Below are 17,896 nucleotides of genomic sequence, written 5' to 3' on the forward strand. Positions count from 1 at the left end.
ACATAGACCATTAAATTTACGAGGTGCACTAAATGCAACACAGAAGAATTCAATAGCCCGATTGTTGCCCAGCTATTAAGAGTATTACGGCTTCTTCCAGGCGGTTCTGTACGTGGCAGCGACACCGTCTCGCACCCCCTTGGCCGTCCTCCTTCACCCCGAGGTGCTAACTATTCACGTTTCACTGCGTGACACCCATCTTCGAACCCCAAGAGACGAAGGTAAGAGCACATTCTCCAAATGGCCCTGCTAGCCACTCTTTGCATTTCTGTGTTGCTCTCAGTTTCATTGCGAACATGCTGGCATGTTCGCCTCCAACTCGGGCCAACTGGAAGCTTACAAGCCTGGGAACACGACTTCGTTGTCGCAGCAAGAATATCAAATAACATGGACTTGTTTAGTATACACACCTGCCTGTTCGTTTCTGACATGTTGTTTTTTGTCATACAAATACATCTAACTAAATCTTGTAATGTTTCATGAACTTCGCCAAGTTGAGCGACTTGAGCAACTTAATCGGAGTAAGAGCAACTTACACATTTTTGTACGACTTTTGTCAGGATCACGTCTTACCACATTATACGTGTGTATTTAGAACACAAAAGCTGCTGTTGTCACTGGAAAGTACCTTTTTTTTTTGTTTTTACTCACGCGAGCCAAACGAGCTGCCGCGTTGGGACTCTCAAGTCTAGAAACTATTATTGCCGTGACGTCACTTTGGGGGAGGGTCTTTTATCGCTTTTCATATCAATTAGCAATTTTTTTTATTTATGTATTTATTTTAGAATTTTTTAATTCGACTCAAACGTTTTGGGCACATGGAACGTTTAATATGATGGTAAAATATATCAAGAAAAAATGGTCTTCACGACAATGTAGAAAATCTGCAAATACTCACTCACTGCATTCCTAGGTAGTGTTTATTAGACTTGGGACCGTTTTCTAAATAATTCTTGGTGTTTACATACCACAAAGCAGTCTCGCAGGCTCAAACAAGTGTGCATGGATGTTCATCTCTCCACATGGATCCCCTCTCCTGATAATAAATGCATTCATGTACAGTATTTATGTCAACACTGTGCTCCCACAACTGTTCATTTTATGTCAGATTTGGAGTTCAAGTTTCACATAAAAATATGCCTCAAAAATCAGAATTTGTAGACATGTAAGACACCAGCAAATATCGTGAGGATTCATCTCAGTACTGTTCACCTGACAGGTGTGTTGCACACAACCAGTAATACTAGTTACAGTAACAAAGAAACTACCGGTAGTCTTACTGCATTATAAAGCACAAAGTTAGTGTAAAAATCTGTCTTATTACATGACCTTTGATTTGCTTTTTTCGTGAGGTTTAGCCAACGTTTAAATAGGCTCATGTAGCAATGACACGTTGTTTCACTTAACTTAGCTTTTCTCATCCAGCTGAATAAAACAAGATCCTTGGAGAGAGAAAAAAAACCTCCCTCCCCCCCAAAAATACACATTGCATCCAGATTGGGTTAATTGAGTCCAGTTTCATTGAATTATGTTGTAATTCCAGAAATAATAATGACTAAACACAAAAAAATAGTACAACGGTGAACAATTGTAAGCTCCAAGTAACCACGCAAACATTTTCGATAGCCCGCTTCCAAAAATACAGCTGCTTGGAATTTCCTCCCATAACTTCTTATATCCTGCTCTGTTCTGACATCTGTCATAAAAGCCGCATTAGAATCAGGGTTTAAAAGAAAGCAAAACTCTTAAGGAATGTGTTCCGGTTGTTTTGGTGTAGAAGAACACTGCCCCAAAAAAGAGAGTTAAAAGTTATTTTCTGACTTGGGTGACATTCATCAAGCAAACTTAAAAGCACAGGCAGGAAAAGGTATGCACTTAGTTCAACATAACATGATTGAGATCTCCTCATAAATGGTTGCTAAACCAAAGCTACTCCTGTGGGTTCTATAAATGGCAAATAGCGATGTAAAAAGTGGTGTGGTGTCTTAGCCTGAGCGTCACCGTTCCGCTTTTATTGCCCAGGCAAGCCTGTGCTCTGTGTATACTCAAGCAAAGCAGCCACAAAGCACCATGCATGAATACCCAATGCTTCATCTTTTTGGAAAATGAATGGCAAGTATATACAAGGGCAGGCTAATGTTAACACATGAGTTGAACCCTCAACCCCCTCATTTATTTTATTTTATTTTGTTTATTTACTTTTAGAGATAAGCCTCATTATCACCCCAGTTGATGTTTCTAATTTAGTTCAAATGAAACAGACCTATTTTTTTTTTAACCCTGGAGAACCCACGGGGTCAAATTTGGCCCCTATAAATTCTGCTACTCAAATAACAGATTTTTTTTTTTTACAAATTTAACTTCAAAAGTCCAGAGTGCCACTTCTGACCCCTGCATGGGGCCATCTAGTGGATGAATATTGCACTTACATGAGCCAGAGTGGTGGTGACAAGTTGGCTGGCAACATGTTTTGTTGAGCTGGAAATCAATCCAAACAAATCCATCTTCTCAGCAAACCATCAGATGGTAAAATTTTGTTTTTTTTTGTTAATTTATTTCATATCATGTTGCAGAATGCCTAGGAGTATGTTTTATATATATATTTTGATAAATTAGCAACTCTGAGCTAGTTCAAAAAACAAGGGTTAAAATCGAAAAAAACAAACATATATTTTGGTGTTCAGTGAACTTATAGCAGTCATTTAATGTATAATTCATAATTTTCCAAAGAAGAAAAGGGTTCTTGGGTTCTCCAGGGTTAATGGGTTCACCAATTTTAAACACTTGTCCAGGTGCCATTATTAAAGTGAAAAATGTGTCTTTGTAGGTTACTGAAAGAAAATGAGGTCGCCGATGTGTCTTGCCTCCTGGCTTCTGCTATGCTGCTGCTGGCGAACGCAAGCCGAGATCTTCACCTCCATCGGTGGGTTCGCAGATCACACGGTCACACCAAAGCTAGCGGTCCATTTTCCCTTCTCGGTCGGTTCGTCAGTCCCCGGATGTTTCTTGCAAGCAGAAACAGAAAGCAGTTTGTTATTCCTCCTCTTGGCAACAGCGGTGCATTTATCATGGTTGAACAAATCCATGGAATTGTCCACTTCTCTGCACAATGAATGGATGCCTGCAGTTGTTTATGAAGCGTGCCACACCGCATTCAAGCCTTAAAAAAAATGCCGGCCAAGCTCTTTGTTGTGAGATTCAGTCCAAGCTGGAAAGATGTGCGTCTTCTGTGTCTGCAGGCCAGATGACGGACCTCCTGTACACAGAGAAGGAGCTGGTCCATTCCCTCAGAGATTATATCAAAGCCGAAGAGTTGAAACTGGCTGAGGTCAAAAGGTAACGTGCACAATTCATTAATATCCTTGTAAAGAAAACTCAATGATGATGATGATGATGATGATGATGATGAGCTGGCGGTGGCAGGTCAGGGCATGGCGGTGACATCTGGAATTCAATCTTAATTGCTGCTACATTTTTGTGCTGTAAAAACAAGACATATCGCTGAAATAACCATCTGTTTGGTTTAAGGCATCAAAAAGATCTGGCAAGCGTCAGCGCTTGTAATACATACAAAGTGTGTTTTAGTTTTTACTCTGATTTAAAGGGAAGTCAACCCCCCCAAAAATAATTCTTGCAGCCCCCACTAGTCTAAATACGGTATTCTGGTTAATATTTAGTGGAATATGAGTTAAGCAAAAAAAAATAAAAAATCCAGCCGTTTTATCAATATACTTGCTGTCAAGTGCTCAGGTCTCAGGTAACATCCAATCACAGCGTTAGCTTCAGAAAACAGGCGAGCTGCGATTGGTCGTTGCCTGAGCTCTGAGCAACTGTGATGTCATCTTCAGTCGACAGCAAGTGGCAAAATGGCCGCCCCCTGAGATGGGGAAAAAAAAAAGCCTGGATTTTGCTGCATCTCTCATATTCCACAAATGTATTCATCAGAATGTCTTGTTTAGACTAATGAGGTCACATTATTGTCAAGAAATGTTGAAGGTTGACTTCCCCTTTTAACTATTTATTTGAGGATAACATTTTGCAACTCATGAAAGCATCCTGATGAGTAATACTAGGGTTTTACTCTGACTTAAGCTGGGCCAGGAAGCTGGACGACCTGACCAGAATGTCCACCTCCGACCCAGAAGGCTACCTGGCTCACCCGGTGAACGCCTACAAGCTCATGAAGAGGCTCAACACCGAGTGGTCGCAGCTGGAGAGCCTGGTGCTGCAGAACCCCTCGGATGGTAGGAAACCGAGTGCGAAATGCAGGGATGTGATTTTTCCGCTAATTTGCGGAATTCCGCTTTTTTTATCTCCCCCCCCCAAAAAAAAATCCTATTTTTTTTTTTTTTTTTAGTAGTTCATTGTGTATGCACATGACTCCGACAGATAACATCTTCTGCTATAACAAAGACATTTGTGGTATGCTCTAATATGAGTTACTTTTCATTTGGTCATGATACAATTATTTGTTCATGAAATTTGAACTCTTCAACATTATTTATGTGTTAACTTAGTAATCACATTAGTTAGATATGATGATATTCTCAGTGATAGTTTTTAAAAGCAAAGGCAGTCCAATGTTTTTGAATGTGACTGATTTCGAGTTGACTAAAACTGCCATTTTATATGGGATAGTTCAATATACATTGAAAATTTATGCTGTTGTTTTGTCTATTTCTTTGTCATGTGAGTGCATTGAAAGTACTTAAAAACACGGAAAACCCATGAGCGAGTGCCAGCGGCCCCCAGACCCCCGGCTAAATTTTCAGATAATTTCACTTTGGTCAAATCACATCCCTGAAAATGGCTTCTTGTGGAGAATAAAGGAGCAAATCTGACAACATCTGTAAACATTTCGGGTGTGCTCTGCTTTGTTCTTCATAAGGTAGAAAGTGAAGTATGAATATGTTGAGCATGTGGAAGCTCAATGATAACAATCTCTGCTGCCCAGATGAGCTCGGAAAGGAACCAAAGCAGGAACGGGACAGCTGCAGTTGTTGCTTATCTGACAGTCTGCCCATGTTTGGTGTGTGCGTGGGTGTGTTTATATCTGCGTGAGACGGATAAAGTAAGGAAAAGTGAAAATCACAATATGTGGTTTCTGCAAGATTTTCACAGAGGGCGGGTTTATACTTTGAAGTTTTGTCCAATTCAACCCCATCTTGTTCTTAGAGTGTGGGAAAAATCAGCAAAAAAATAATTATGCTCAGCAGAAAAAATGCGGGCCTGAAAGGGTTAAGAGGCATTTCCCCCCCCCCCCCCCAAAAAAAATCAAATTGTGGATTTAGAACATCAGCAGCGTTTGCCTTTAGAATTGGCACTGCATTGAATATCGGAGGCCATTTTTCACATCAAAAATAATTATTGTGCGACTCAATAAATGCTGTAGTGCAATTCATCTTATTCCAAGGCTTTCAATACTTTCTCTCTGCTTTGTCCAGGGTTCATTTCCAACATGACCATGCACAGACAGTATTTTCCTGACGCGGAAGATGAGAAGGGTGCAGCTAAGGCACTGATGCGTCTCCAGGACACTTACCATCTTGACTCCGAGGACTTTTCCAAAGGGAGGCTTCCAGGTGTGGAGTGAAGAAGAAAATTCATTTTTTTCCAATAGCTAGAGCTTTAAAAAAAAAAAAAAAAAAAAAGTACGGAAAAGTGCCAATGTAGAAGTAAGAACTTAAGTGGAAGTCAACCTTAAACATTTCTTGACAATAATATGTTATTTGTGACCTCTCTAGTGTAAACATGACATTCTGGTTAATATTGTGTTAGTGGAATATGAGTTAAGCAGCAAAATCCAGCCATTTTTATCCATCTCAGGGGGCGGCCATTTTGCCACTTGCTGTCAACTGAAGATGACATCACAGTTACTCAGGGCTCAAGCAACAACCAATCACAGCTCACCTGTTTTCTGAAGTTGCGCTGTGATTGGTTGCTATCTGAGACCTAAGCAACATTAATGTCATCTTCAGTCGACAGCAAGTGGCAAAATGGCCGCCCCCTGAGATGGATAAAAATGGCTGGATTTTGCTGCTTAACTCATATTCCACGACCACTTGACTTCCCCCTCTAAAGGGAAACAAAATGTTTGATCTCAACTGTGGTCCCAGGTATGCACTCCAACGCCGTGCTGACCGTGGACGATTGCTTCGACATGGGCAAAACGGCATATAACGAGGGCGACTACTATCACGCCGTGCTGTGGGTGCAACAGTCCTTGAAGCAGCTGGATGCTGGCGAGGAAGCTGTGGTTTCCAAGGCAGCCATTTTGGACTACCTCAGCTATTCCGTTTACCAAATGGGAGACCTGCCTCGTGCCATCGAGCTGACGCGCCGGCTGGTGGCCATCGGTAAGATAGGAAAAAATGGGGAAAACTATTCAGGATGCAAACTATTGTACAGTTCTCACACAGCCTGAAGACTGTCGTGTTTAAAAGTTGTCCTTTTAACATTATACAGTACTGAGGACTGGGCAGTCCCTCTGCTTGCACTATAATTAGGTTTTGGGCAGGCTAAAACCACAGGGTGTGGCGGGTGTGGCGGGTGTGGCCCACCCACCCCATGAATGAGCTCTTGGTTTTGACCTGTTCATTTAGACCCATTGTCAGGGTGTGACAGCTGCTAAAATTCTTTCAAGATCAAATAGGTTTGGTTTTGAATTAATGACAGACCTTTGCTCAATGGCATCAGTTGTAATTCATTTATATAGTAACATGAATCAGGATAGTCGGATTAAGCATACAAGAATGGGGGAAAAAATAAAAGTAACCCCTGAAAGTTCATGTTAGCATTTTTATTTTTATTTTTACATTATTAAACATAGATGAATAATCTGCAATCCAATCCAATTTACATGTATCACATTAAAACATATATTTAAAAAAGAGGGAGGAAGAGATTATTTAGAAAAAACTTAAATATGAACATTTCCCCCTACGACGGCCTATTAGGGCCACGTATAATATATATATATTTTTAGAGGGCGGGGGCAATATTAAAACTCACAAATTGTGGCAAATTTGCGACTATAAAGTGGCAGATTTGCGAGAAAAAATCTCCGAAATTTACGAGAAATATACTTAGCGTACTACTCAGATCGTTCGGGTTTAGTTTACGTCAAGAATGAATCCGTCTCCATCCTGCCTTTTTATTTTATAAACAGTGTCCCATTTACCACCAACGAATCCTCACATTATAGCTACGCTACGTCTATTTCTCGGGAGTGTATGAGTCACTTTATAAAGTCGCTAATTTATGAGTTTTTTTCTCTGGTAAATTTGCCACTTTTTGTAATGTCGCAAATTTCCCCTTTTTTGAAGGTTTTTTTTTCCTCGGAATATTGCCCGCGCCCTCTAAAAAAAAGAAAATGCATTTTTATACGTGGCCCTGATACGCCGTCGTACATTTCAGTTTGTTTTGTTTTTATATATATTTCTGCATGGATATGAATTATTAATTGACATTTCTTTGTTCCTTATCAATTTAAAAGACTTAAAATAATTGTCAATCAAAAACAATTTGAATAAAGGTTTTAAAAAGTGCATGTTAGTAAGTAGTTGCAGTAGCCTGAGGATGACATCAATAGAGCATCGCTTCCCAACCATTATTGACCCAAAGGACGCGTTTTACCTGAACAATCTCATTGCAGTCTTGTGGTGGCTGATTGACAAGTGCAATTCCCTTGTGATGACAGAGCCCAGCCACCAGAGGGCAGGAGGAAACTTGCGTTACTTTGAAAAGCTGCTGCTCCAAGTCCAGAACGAGGAGGAGCGGACCAACGAGCCTGCTTCCGAGGAGCCCATCCAGCTGGGAACGTACGTCAGACCCAAAGACCACCTGCCCGAGAGAGACATCTATGAGGCCCTTTGCAGAGGGGAGCAGGACGGAATGGTGAGACGGGACGAGAGAAAAAAAAATACATGCAACACGCTCCATCGGTCCTTTTGGTGAACTCAAATAGAAATGACTTTAAAAGTGAGTAAATATTTATCAAGTGGATGCCATTAAATTGTCAAAATAAATCCCAAGAAGCAGCTTTTCAACTCCAAAGTACGTGGTTCACCTTTTAAGCGGAACAACCATTTCTTGACAATAATATGTGATCTCACTCGTCTAAACATGACATTCTGATTAATGTTACATATTTGTGGAATATGAGCGATGAAGCAAAATCCAACTTTTTTTTTTTTTGTTGCTGTGCATCTCAGGAGGGCGGCCATTTTGCCACTTGCTGTCAACTGAAGATGACATCACAGTTACTCAGGGCTCAGGCAACAACCAATCACAGCTCACCTGCTCTCTGAAGCTACGCTGCGATTGGTTGTTACCCGAGCAACTCTGACGTCATCTTCACTCGTCAGCGAGTGGCAAAATGGCCGCATCCTGAGATGGATTAAAAACGGCTGGATTTTGTTGCTTAACTCATATTCCACTAACGCAATATTAATCAGAATACCGTCAATTTTACATTTTTCGCATTTTTATTTTTCATCAAACCGTCTTCCACCAGTAATTGGATGGTTGAATAAATGCATGCAGCACCCCAAATTGAGCTCAAAGCAAACAACAGGGGGCGCCATTGGTGTTTTTTTATTTTATTTTATTTTTTATGACGTTTACTAAACTTATACCACAATGCAATTAAACTTTATTGTCAAGTGCAGCTGTTGGTGTTGTGTAGCATTACAGAATGAATACTCATAAACATTTTCATATTAATCTATAAAAAGAAAAATAAGTGAGTACGTACGTGTATTGCAATAGATCGACAACAATGTTGCTGCAAGTCTCCCACACTTGCGGAGAATGCTGACATTCACAATGTGAGATTCACACACACACATACCCGCGTATCGACGGCTTCCTCTTGATGTTGAAACTTCACCAGACCGAAGCGAGGCGCAGCCGTTTGTTCTGCCGCTACCAGGATGGAAGCAGGAATCCTCGCCTGCTGCTGAAGCCCATGAAGGAGGAGGACGAATGGGACAGCCCGCACATCGTGCGCTACCTGGAGGCCCTTTCGCACTCGGAGATTGACAAGATTAAAGAGATGGCCAAACCCAGGGTGGGGACAACACAAATGACATTGCTGTTTGGAAGAAAAAAAAAATTGGCTTTGAAATATTGAATTTAAAAAGGTGATAATGTACTGAATTCCGCTTTTCTTTGTTTTGTTTTTTTTGTTTTTTTAAGCTTGCCAGAGCCACAGTCCGAGACCCCAAAACAGGCGTGTTGACCACAGCCAACTACAGAGTATCAAAAAGGTGATTGATAAACAAATGCCCAACTGTAATGACACACTTACCCCCCCCCTTTTTGGTAGCTTGCCATCTTTTGCTCTTTCTTTCCTCCTATTGCACGTTTTTGTATCCAAAAATGACCACAATTAGATGATCATTTAGCTCAGATGAAAACTTCTCACTAACACTTCCCAAATGATAATTCATTTGAAGAGGCTGGATTTGCACCCTGTGCTTGAACCTCGCTAAATACACTATGTTTCCATTTGATCAGTGCCTGGTTAGAAGAAGAAGATGATCCGGTCATTGGCAGAGTCAATCAGAGAATACAAGACATCACGGGCCTAACAGTAGACACAGCAGAGTTATTACAGGTAACGTTCAAATACATAAAAAATACTCCGTATCATGATCATACAAAACATTGCCAACATGGAGTCCTGACTTTTTGTTGTTGTTGTTGTGACATCTTTTGCAGCTTAATCATTAAACTCACCCTCTGGAATTTACACACAAGAATAATTGTTTGAAAGGTCGACTATGCCGGCTATTAGTGGTTGCATTTGAGGAGAAGTACAAATAATACTTTCAGTTTCACTTCGAACTGCGCAAGGTGCATTCAAGGACCATCAACCAAAACGGCATCTCAAATGCTGACATAAAAACATGATCAAGGAATTAAACCTAATAACAGCACTTGAGAGTGACTAATTAATACTTTTATAGCAAATAATGAAGGATAGGTTTAAAAAAAAAAATGAATATGCAAATTTATGAATGCTGAATCGGGAATATGCAGGGCTTCATTGTTCGTTGTTATTTTTATTTTAAATGTATAAGACGTCATCTCTTTTAATGGCTGACCAGGTTGCTAACTACGGCGTTGGAGGACAGTACGAGCCACATTTTGACTTTTCCAGGGTGAGTTCACATGAATACTGCGTGTGTGTGTGTGTGTGTGTGTGTGCGCGCCTTTGTCTTTGCTACATTGTAGGGCCCATACACGCATTTTTCCAGGCTTAACTACCATTGTGGGGACCAACTTGAAACTGTGGGGACATTTTGGCGGTCCCCACAAGTTCAGACCTCTTTTTGGTTTTAGAGTTTAGGTTTATGAAGTGCATCATGTCAATGAGATGTCCCCACAAAGATAGCAACGCGTGCGTGTGTGTGTGTATGTCTTGAAAGTGAATGCCCTGAGCCAATGTTTGCACTTTGTATTATGTGTGTTGTATCTGGCGTGCGTGAGGTCCATGTGATCTGCCCGCATGAACACAAAGTTGACGGCGGATTTTGTATCAATGGCAGCCGCGGTCATATCAGGACAACATCGTGACTAATGTATCAGAAGAACATGTTTTGAATTTGCATCCTGCACATTTGCGCATATGGAAGCCATTTTTCTGAACTCATGAAAAAACAATTGTTATATTTTTTGTTTTGATGAAAGGTTGATTGCATTTGAGCCTAGTCGCTACCCTTTGCGGCGGGCCAAGTCTTGGTATGGAGTTAAAGGTATAAACATGTGTTGCAGCGTCCTTTTGACGGCAACCTCAAGGTCGATGGAAATAGGCTTGCCACATTCCTTAACTACGTAAGTACACGTGTGCTGTCTTCATTGTGTGTTTTACCCCTGAATTCTATCTTTGTAGAAAGATGAGCCAGATGCTTTCAAAAGATTAGGCACTGGAAATCGTGTGGCAACTTTTTTGTCCTATGTAAGTACGTGTGTCCACTCGCCGCTGATTGAGGGGGAAGTTGTGGCCGCGGTCAGCTTGTGCCGCGGCCATCTTTGGCCACCCCCCGCCCCCAAAAAAAGACATTCATGTTTGTGCATGATGTGCTTAGTTGTATTATTATTATTTTTTATTTTGAACGCCTTTATTAGCAAGGGACTACAATGGTGCAAAATGATTGCAGTTATTATCATAATAACAACAATAGGCTGCCATACTTGATCATTATATGATTTGATTCATTTAAGGAGATCACTTATCATTAAATGAATACTTAAATCAGAGGCACTCTTAACTCTTTGACTGCCAAAAACGTTAAATAACGTTTCGTAAAATCCTATGGAGGAGTGCCAAAGACGTTAAAAGACGTTTGTTTCAAAACAGAGGTGAAACTAACCATTTTCTATTGTGGATTACTGAAAGACGGAATAAGGTAGAAACAAACTTTTTTTTCTGATGAAAGATGAGAGTCCAATCTTTCATTTGGTAGTATGTGTGTTTCCATAGTCCAAACACATAATTTTCTGTGGACCTTGAAAGATCAGTCAAAATGCTTAAATCGGCTGGCACCCACGGCATCCCTTTTCTGAAAACGTCTGGCAGTCAAAGAGTTAAATTGTGTGTGTTGACCCCATTTGGCATGATTTGGAATGTAATTGGTTATTTCTGAATACAACCATATCTCCAGTTCTGAGAGATGACTTATGCAACCTCCGTATCTCAACTATTAGTGATTACTTCCCCTCTTGAAAACATTTTATTTTTTTCAATTGAGTTGCACAGATCAAAAATCGCATGAACGGTGGGAACGTTTTCAAATTGTTTTTCAATCATTTGTTTTACAAAAAGCAGGCATTTTATAGACTTTTATAGCCACAGTAGCTGCTGTTCACAGTTCATTGAAAGGAATGTGTTTACTGTACAGTATGTATTGTTTAGCATTTGTTTGTTTATAATCATATATGAAAGGACTTTTTTTGTTTTCCCCAGATGAGTGATGTTGAAGCAGGAGGCGCCACAGTTTTTCCTGACTTTGGGGCTGTAATCCAGCCCAAAAAGGTACATTTCTATAGTGTGTTTTTTTTTTGGGGGGGGTCTGTATCTATGTGAAGGTGGGTGACAATGATTAACATACAAACTTAATCTCACAATATTTTAGAAAGACTATGTAAAATAATGTCATTGTGATTAACAGAAAAAATATTTGAGGTCATTTGAAATGTCTTCATTAATTCATTTAAAAAAGTAACTTGAAATATTTTCAAAATTATATAATAAATATGTCAATATTATTTTATAATCATTTTTGATACAGTACAGTAGTTCATAATTACCCATGTAGTAGCCAAGAAGTCTTTATTTATTATTATTATTATTACTACTACGACTACTACTGCAGTGGTACCTCAGAGTTTGAACATAATTCATTCCTGTGAAGTGTTCAAAGTCCAATTTGTTCAAACTCCCAAAACAGAAAATGTATGCTTTGATTTAGCAACATTATGACGGTTTTACATTGTTGATTGATTTCGAAACGTGCTGAACGAGTCATGCCAGATCTCCATCTGCACTGAATAGACATTTGGGGAGTGAAAAAACGATCACATTTGGTAGGAATTTTTGGACTTCATCTCACTTGCCTGGCAGATGTTGCACCGTTTAATGCGCTTCCAACAACGAAGATCAATGGCCGTTCCAAGCTATGACTGCATAATGCTTCAGTAAACTACATTTAACTTCCCACCCAAATCTGTGGTCCTTGTTTCAAATCCGATTTTCGCTGAATGTTCTCACTGAGTTTTGCACCGGTCTTATTGCCTCTCAGGGGACAGCAGTGTTCTGGTATAACCTTTTCAAAAGTGGGGAAGGAGACTACAGGACCAGACATGCAGCCTGTCCTGTCTTAGTAGGGAGCAAATGGGGTGAGTAAAGTTTTACTCGGAACAGGGGTGTGTAGACTTTTTATATCCACTGTACGTTTGGAACATTTGCATTTTGATGCTATTTTTGTTTTTCCAGTGTCAAACAAGTGGATTCATGAGCGAGGGCAGGAATTCCTGAGACCTTGTGGCCTAACAGAAGTGGATTGAACATTGACTCCCCCTACCTGTACATTCTGCAAAAAAAAAAACACTCGTACATGTGACGTAAAGTTCTTAAACATATCCATACACGACATTATTTTGATCATCTTGTCAGCTTCAGCTAATGTTTTTAATAAGGAAATGTAAACATATATGGTGACCCCGTTCCCTGTTAAGAATCACATGAATTATAACACACCCAAAGACGAAAGTTAAGTCAATTCTGATGTAAAACTATAAATGGAGTTTTTATACACCAAAATCCGAAATCTTGTCACTAATTGGTAAATAAGTTATTTTATGTTGAACTTGTGTGAACACGTTTTTAGCGAGCTTGCCGTCGGGACTGCCAGCAGACTAACACATTAGGGAGTAGAAGAAGAAAAGAAAAAAAAAAGGAAGGGCACAAACGCAAATCAAACAGACTTTTATTTAGACATAACAGCCAGACAGAAATGTTTTCTTTTCCTCAAGAGTTTGTGAAGATTCTCTGTTATTCGGGTCCTAGCAAAGGTTGAATCAAGACAACTCCACAATATCATTTAGAACTAAAGATGAAACGTCAAACTAGAGTTCAGTTTACCGTGATTCAAACTTTGCCGTTTTCCTCCCCGAGAGATGCTTTATTTATACAGTGTTTAAATTATTACATCAGATTCTGTGCTTTTTCTACCAAATGGTCATCAGGAAAGTCAATAAATGGTCTTTTATTTTACAATGTCACGTCTCTAAATTTATTTTGTTACTAACAAAAAAAAAGACTATTTATGCACTTTAAAAGAGGAATATTGGGAATTTATTTTATTCATCATAAATAAAACATTCCCGTTTTTTTATTTATTTTTTTATTTTCTTGTATACTCATACAAAAGAGAACAAAGTTTAAAAAAAAAAAAAAAAATGATGTATGCACTTTTACTCTCATGTAGAAATAAGTCATTGAGAAATGCATAAGAAACCATTTTTTACCTAAAAGTTCCTAAAGTCAAAGTGAAATACAACCGAACTGTGCTTTCGCATTGATTGTTTCATGTACCACTAGAGGGAGCAGTTACATCACTAGTGGAACTCACAGCACACTTTGAGACTCAATGGTGCGTTCTCATCCACTGTACAGCTAAGAAGAACATTTGCCTACACCGGTTTTGAGAAACGCTACGCACTGAATGGAAGGTTCCGTTCTTGAATGTCAATACTTGCTTTTTTTGTCGTCCCCTTTTTGGACTCTGCACACTCGCTCACTTGCTGACTTCGTCTTGACGGGGCAAAGGTTTAAGGTCAGTGAGGGGAGCGACGACATCGTCTCCCAGCGGGGAAAGACATTTCAGGTCGTCCTCGGGAAGGCACAGCAACAGGAATCGCTGAGGAAAGAAGAAATTCCAGGCAATGACAATTCTTTTGCCAAAATATGCAAGTCCATGCATTATTTTTTAATGATCGAATTAAGTATATTAAGGTATGAAGGGTGGGGATCCTTTTTCCTAACCTATCAGGGGACATTCAAGGTTCATACTAAATTAAGAAAAATATATAAATAAATGTTTTTTTATTTTAGGGTGAAATTCTTTTAACCAAAAATTTATCACAGTATGTTAATGTGAATTAATCGGCAACATTTCATTGTAATGGAAGAATTACATAGATAACCTTAATTTGTGAATGCTGTAAGACTCGAGCATTATTTTAAAAATGATTAAGAAAATGATGACGTCGTGTGCAATTTACTGCTCTTCGCCACTATGGGGCGCACTTGCATGTGAGCTGAGGGTGTCTATATGATGCCGATGTATTTCCAGGTTCAGAAAACTGATCTAGGGCCAACTGAGTTTCAAAGTCTTAACCTCATTTATTTCTAGTTTATTTTGTGGCCTTTTATACTTAATTTTAATATTTCAAATTGATTTTGTAATGAGTTAGTGAAAAATTGCAACAGTAAATGTTTGCATAAATAATTGTCTAAAAACAGCTGCAATGAATATTTCTTATAGTTATTCATCAGAATTCAGAAAAAGGATGTATGGAAGTTATTTAAATGCCTCACAAATCATCACTGATTTGAGGCTGGAAGAAAGAAAGAAAAAAGAATCTTTCTCGGAAATCCTTTGCAAATGCCGTTTCTGGCTGCCAAGTTGTCCCGAATCAACCTCTACATGCATCTGTTCACGTTAAGGATCGAATGAGGACGGCATGACTGCATGATGCCAGAAATACTTTTGTGGTTCAGATTGCCGTCAGTCACACGGGGAGGATCTTGTGTCGAACCCCGTTTCGGAAACAGCAAAAACCGTCTCCCTGAGCTCAGGATGAACTTACGCTTAAGTTTGCATATTTGGCTCACCTGACGGAATGTGCCCTCTCCGCGCACTATCTTGTAGAGCACAAAGAGCGGAATGAGTGCGAGGGAGATGGTGGCCAAGAACCAGCCCAAGACGTTGGCCCACAGCGGATAAACATAAGTGCTGCTGAACTTCAAGGGAGAGTATCGGACGATGGAGAAGATGAAGGTGCCCTGCGGTGAGAGGACACGTTGGATGATTGCAACAAAAAAGGACTTCTACTTCCATTTATTCATTCAACCCTTTCTTTTTTTCTTTCTTTTCTTTCTTTTTTTTTTTAACACAACACGACCTGGCAAAAAAAAAAAAAATGCCGGAAAGTTGGCCGTTGGGAAGTTCCCCACTCCGATCGCGCCTTGGTGATTTTAAAACTATATTCAAGACGATTGATATTCAAAATAAAAGTTCTTTCCGACTGATGATCAACAAAATATTTTTGGGGCTCAGTCTCTGGCAGGCCCCGTATCGATAGAGACGTAATAGAACGCTTACAAAACATAAACAGGGAGTGAAGTAGCACCAGCAGAGCTTCATTAGCGGAGAAGGCCGATAACCAATCATGTCTGTGATGTTGCCGTAGAAACGCTCGGCCCCTGTGAAGTAAAGATGGAGACATTTACACTTTGTTCAAATTATTCTTATTTTTTTTTTCCAAAGCGCATACCATATACCCAAGCAATGCTGACAGACTGGCAGATGGAGAGCAGGAGCAAGGTGGTCCCGCTGCACACGTAGAAATCCACCAGCTGGAGCAGGTACAACCCTCCCTGTGAGGATAAACAATAATAATAATGATAACAACTAGGCTAAGTGCAATTTCTGCAGAAATTGCGTGGGAATGCTAAAAGCTGAATGCTCATGAAGTCAATTGAAAGATAAATGATGTGAAAATGACAAAGTATTCATTGTAGTTGAACGATGAATGAATAAAAAGAACACTTGAACCCGGGAGGCATGACTTTTTGAAGTTGAAATTTATATGGAAAAGTGTTATCTGAAAGTACCCTCCATTCATTTACATGGAAAAGTGGAACTATTGATATCCAATGGAAAAACGCAACAAAAAATACAAACAAATAGCGCCACCTAGGCATGCAGTACCCTCCATTCATTTAGATGGAAAGAGTGGAACTATGGTAGTCAGTTGGTATACATGCATGTTTTATGCCTTAGCATCGTTGCCACGGATAGATTAGCAATGTTCAGTGGGAGGTGGGATTCGAACCCGCTACCTGCTGGTTACTGGACAAGAAGGCAATTTTCCAAATGCGCCACTGAGCAATTATCAGACAGCTGGTAATGATGGTCAGAAGTGTGCGTGGAAAAAAAAATGAAATGAGATGATAAATATTTTTTTAGCAAGTTGAAATTTGATATTATGTGGGAGTTGTTTCACGGCAAAAAAATAATAATAATAAATCACAATAACATAATAATACTGGGCCGCGCATTTATATAGTATACGAGTGTTTACAAACCTCAGTGACCATCGAAAGTCCCAGCAGACACGAAACGGCGCAGATGGCCAACAGGACCAGCTCACGTCGGTAACCTTGACGGAGGTACGATGGGTAAAGATCCACCAGCGATGTCATCAGACACTCCAGACCCACAAACTGCTCGGGAGGAGAAGGGATGAAGGTGAAGGATGAAACTCCATGGGGGGAGGGGGGAGACGGGGGGTTGCTTTCTCATTCAAAGAGGGGTAACACTTACCTGACTATCCAAGCTGAGCAGAATGATCATGAGAAAGAAACACACGGCCCACACCTGCGGCATGGGCATCATGGCTACCGCACGCGGGTAAACCACGAAGGCCAACCCCGGACCTAAACACGTGTACAGTACAATGCGCCAAGTTTCAAAATTGTGCATCTTTTAGTGGGCGTGACCGTCATTTAGGAATTAAAGCGGCAGCTGTGTTTTCTTGGAAAGCCTTGGCTTAAGATTTGTTCCTTGCCACAATCCCGTCGCTCAACTTCAGTTGCGTTGAACTTATATTTTTGTATGTATTTGTAGGTTATGTGAAAATGTATGTACTGTATGTTTTGAGTTTTTTGGTCATGTCTGTGATGTCTGCTTTTTTGGGTGTTGTGACGAAATTATATTTGGTTTGTTTACATAGACCTTGGTTTAGCCTGTCTGTCAGATTTTTTGGGTTTCTTGGTTATGTTTGTGAAAAAATATGTTTTTTGTTGTTGTTTTTTTAAAGTTTTTTAAAGACCTCATATTTCAGTTAATACTTCAATGTGCTTTGACAGCTTTGCAGACTTTCCAAAGCATTGCACAATCATTTCAATTGCACTTTGGTGGTTGTCCAGTTTTGCTGCGATTGGCTGGCAACCAGTTCAGGGTGTACCCCACCTACTGCCCCAAGCCAGCTGGTATAGGCTGTGTGTGTGTGTGTGTGTGTGTGTGTGTGTGGGGGGGGGGGGTTCCGCAGCTGTTTCTGACATCCAGTAATTAGTTCACCTGAGAACATTGCAGTCTTCGGC

The 17,896-nt window shown here is 40.0% G+C and overlaps 2 protein-coding genes across 21 annotated transcripts in view; one reads left to right on the forward strand and one right to left on the reverse strand.

Moving 5' to 3' along the window:
- Positions 1–83: 83 nt before the first annotated feature.
- p4ha2 (procollagen-proline, 2-oxoglutarate 4-dioxygenase (proline 4-hydroxylase), alpha polypeptide 2) lies at positions 84–13,785 on the forward strand. Of its 4 annotated transcripts, XM_077545848.1 has the most exons (16): positions 84–221; positions 2,828–2,923; positions 3,240–3,336; positions 4,093–4,244; positions 5,445–5,582; positions 6,117–6,356; positions 7,700–7,896; positions 8,894–9,070; positions 9,199–9,269; positions 9,520–9,619; positions 10,113–10,166; positions 10,780–10,803; positions 10,898–10,963; positions 11,972–12,040; positions 12,807–12,903; positions 13,001–13,785. In XM_077545848.1, the coding sequence occupies exons 2-16, from the start codon at positions 2,842–2,844 to the stop codon at positions 13,069–13,071; spliced, it is 1,635 nt and encodes a 544-aa protein (XP_077401974.1). In that variant the 5' UTR covers positions 84–221; positions 2,828–2,841; the 3' UTR covers positions 13,072–13,785. The 4 variants fall into 4 exon arrangements, with proteins under 4 accessions (XP_077401974.1, XP_077401977.1, XP_077401975.1 ...); XM_077545851.1 differs by lacking the exon at positions 10,898–10,963 and having other exon boundaries at positions 10,780–10,839; XM_077545849.1 differs by lacking the exon at positions 10,780–10,803.
- Positions 13,786–13,911: 126 nt separating this feature from the next.
- LOC144035828 (sodium- and chloride-dependent GABA transporter 2-like) overlaps positions 13,912–17,896 on the reverse strand; it is a 28,957-nt gene continuing 24,972 nt past the window's right edge. For all 17 annotated transcript variants that reach the window (XM_077545845.1, XM_077545837.1, XM_077545834.1 and 14 more), the window contains 6 exons: positions 17,118–17,230; positions 16,880–17,017; positions 16,066–16,168; positions 15,894–15,994; positions 15,404–15,574; positions 13,912–14,426 (listed from right to left, as the gene is read on the reverse strand). In XM_077545845.1, the coding sequence (XP_077401971.1) occupies positions 14,304–14,426; positions 15,404–15,574; positions 15,894–15,994; positions 16,066–16,168; positions 16,880–17,017; positions 17,118–17,230 (749 nt within the window). In that variant the 3' untranslated portion in view covers positions 13,912–14,303. The remainder of the gene's footprint in view (positions 14,427–15,403; positions 15,575–15,893; positions 15,995–16,065; positions 16,169–16,879; positions 17,018–17,117; positions 17,231–17,896) is intronic.

The sequence above is a fragment of the Vanacampus margaritifer genome, chromosome 16, assembly GCF_051991255.1.
Source record: "Vanacampus margaritifer isolate UIUO_Vmar chromosome 16, RoL_Vmar_1.0, whole genome shotgun sequence".
Taxonomy (NCBI): domain Eukaryota; kingdom Metazoa; phylum Chordata; class Actinopteri; order Syngnathiformes; family Syngnathidae; genus Vanacampus; species Vanacampus margaritifer.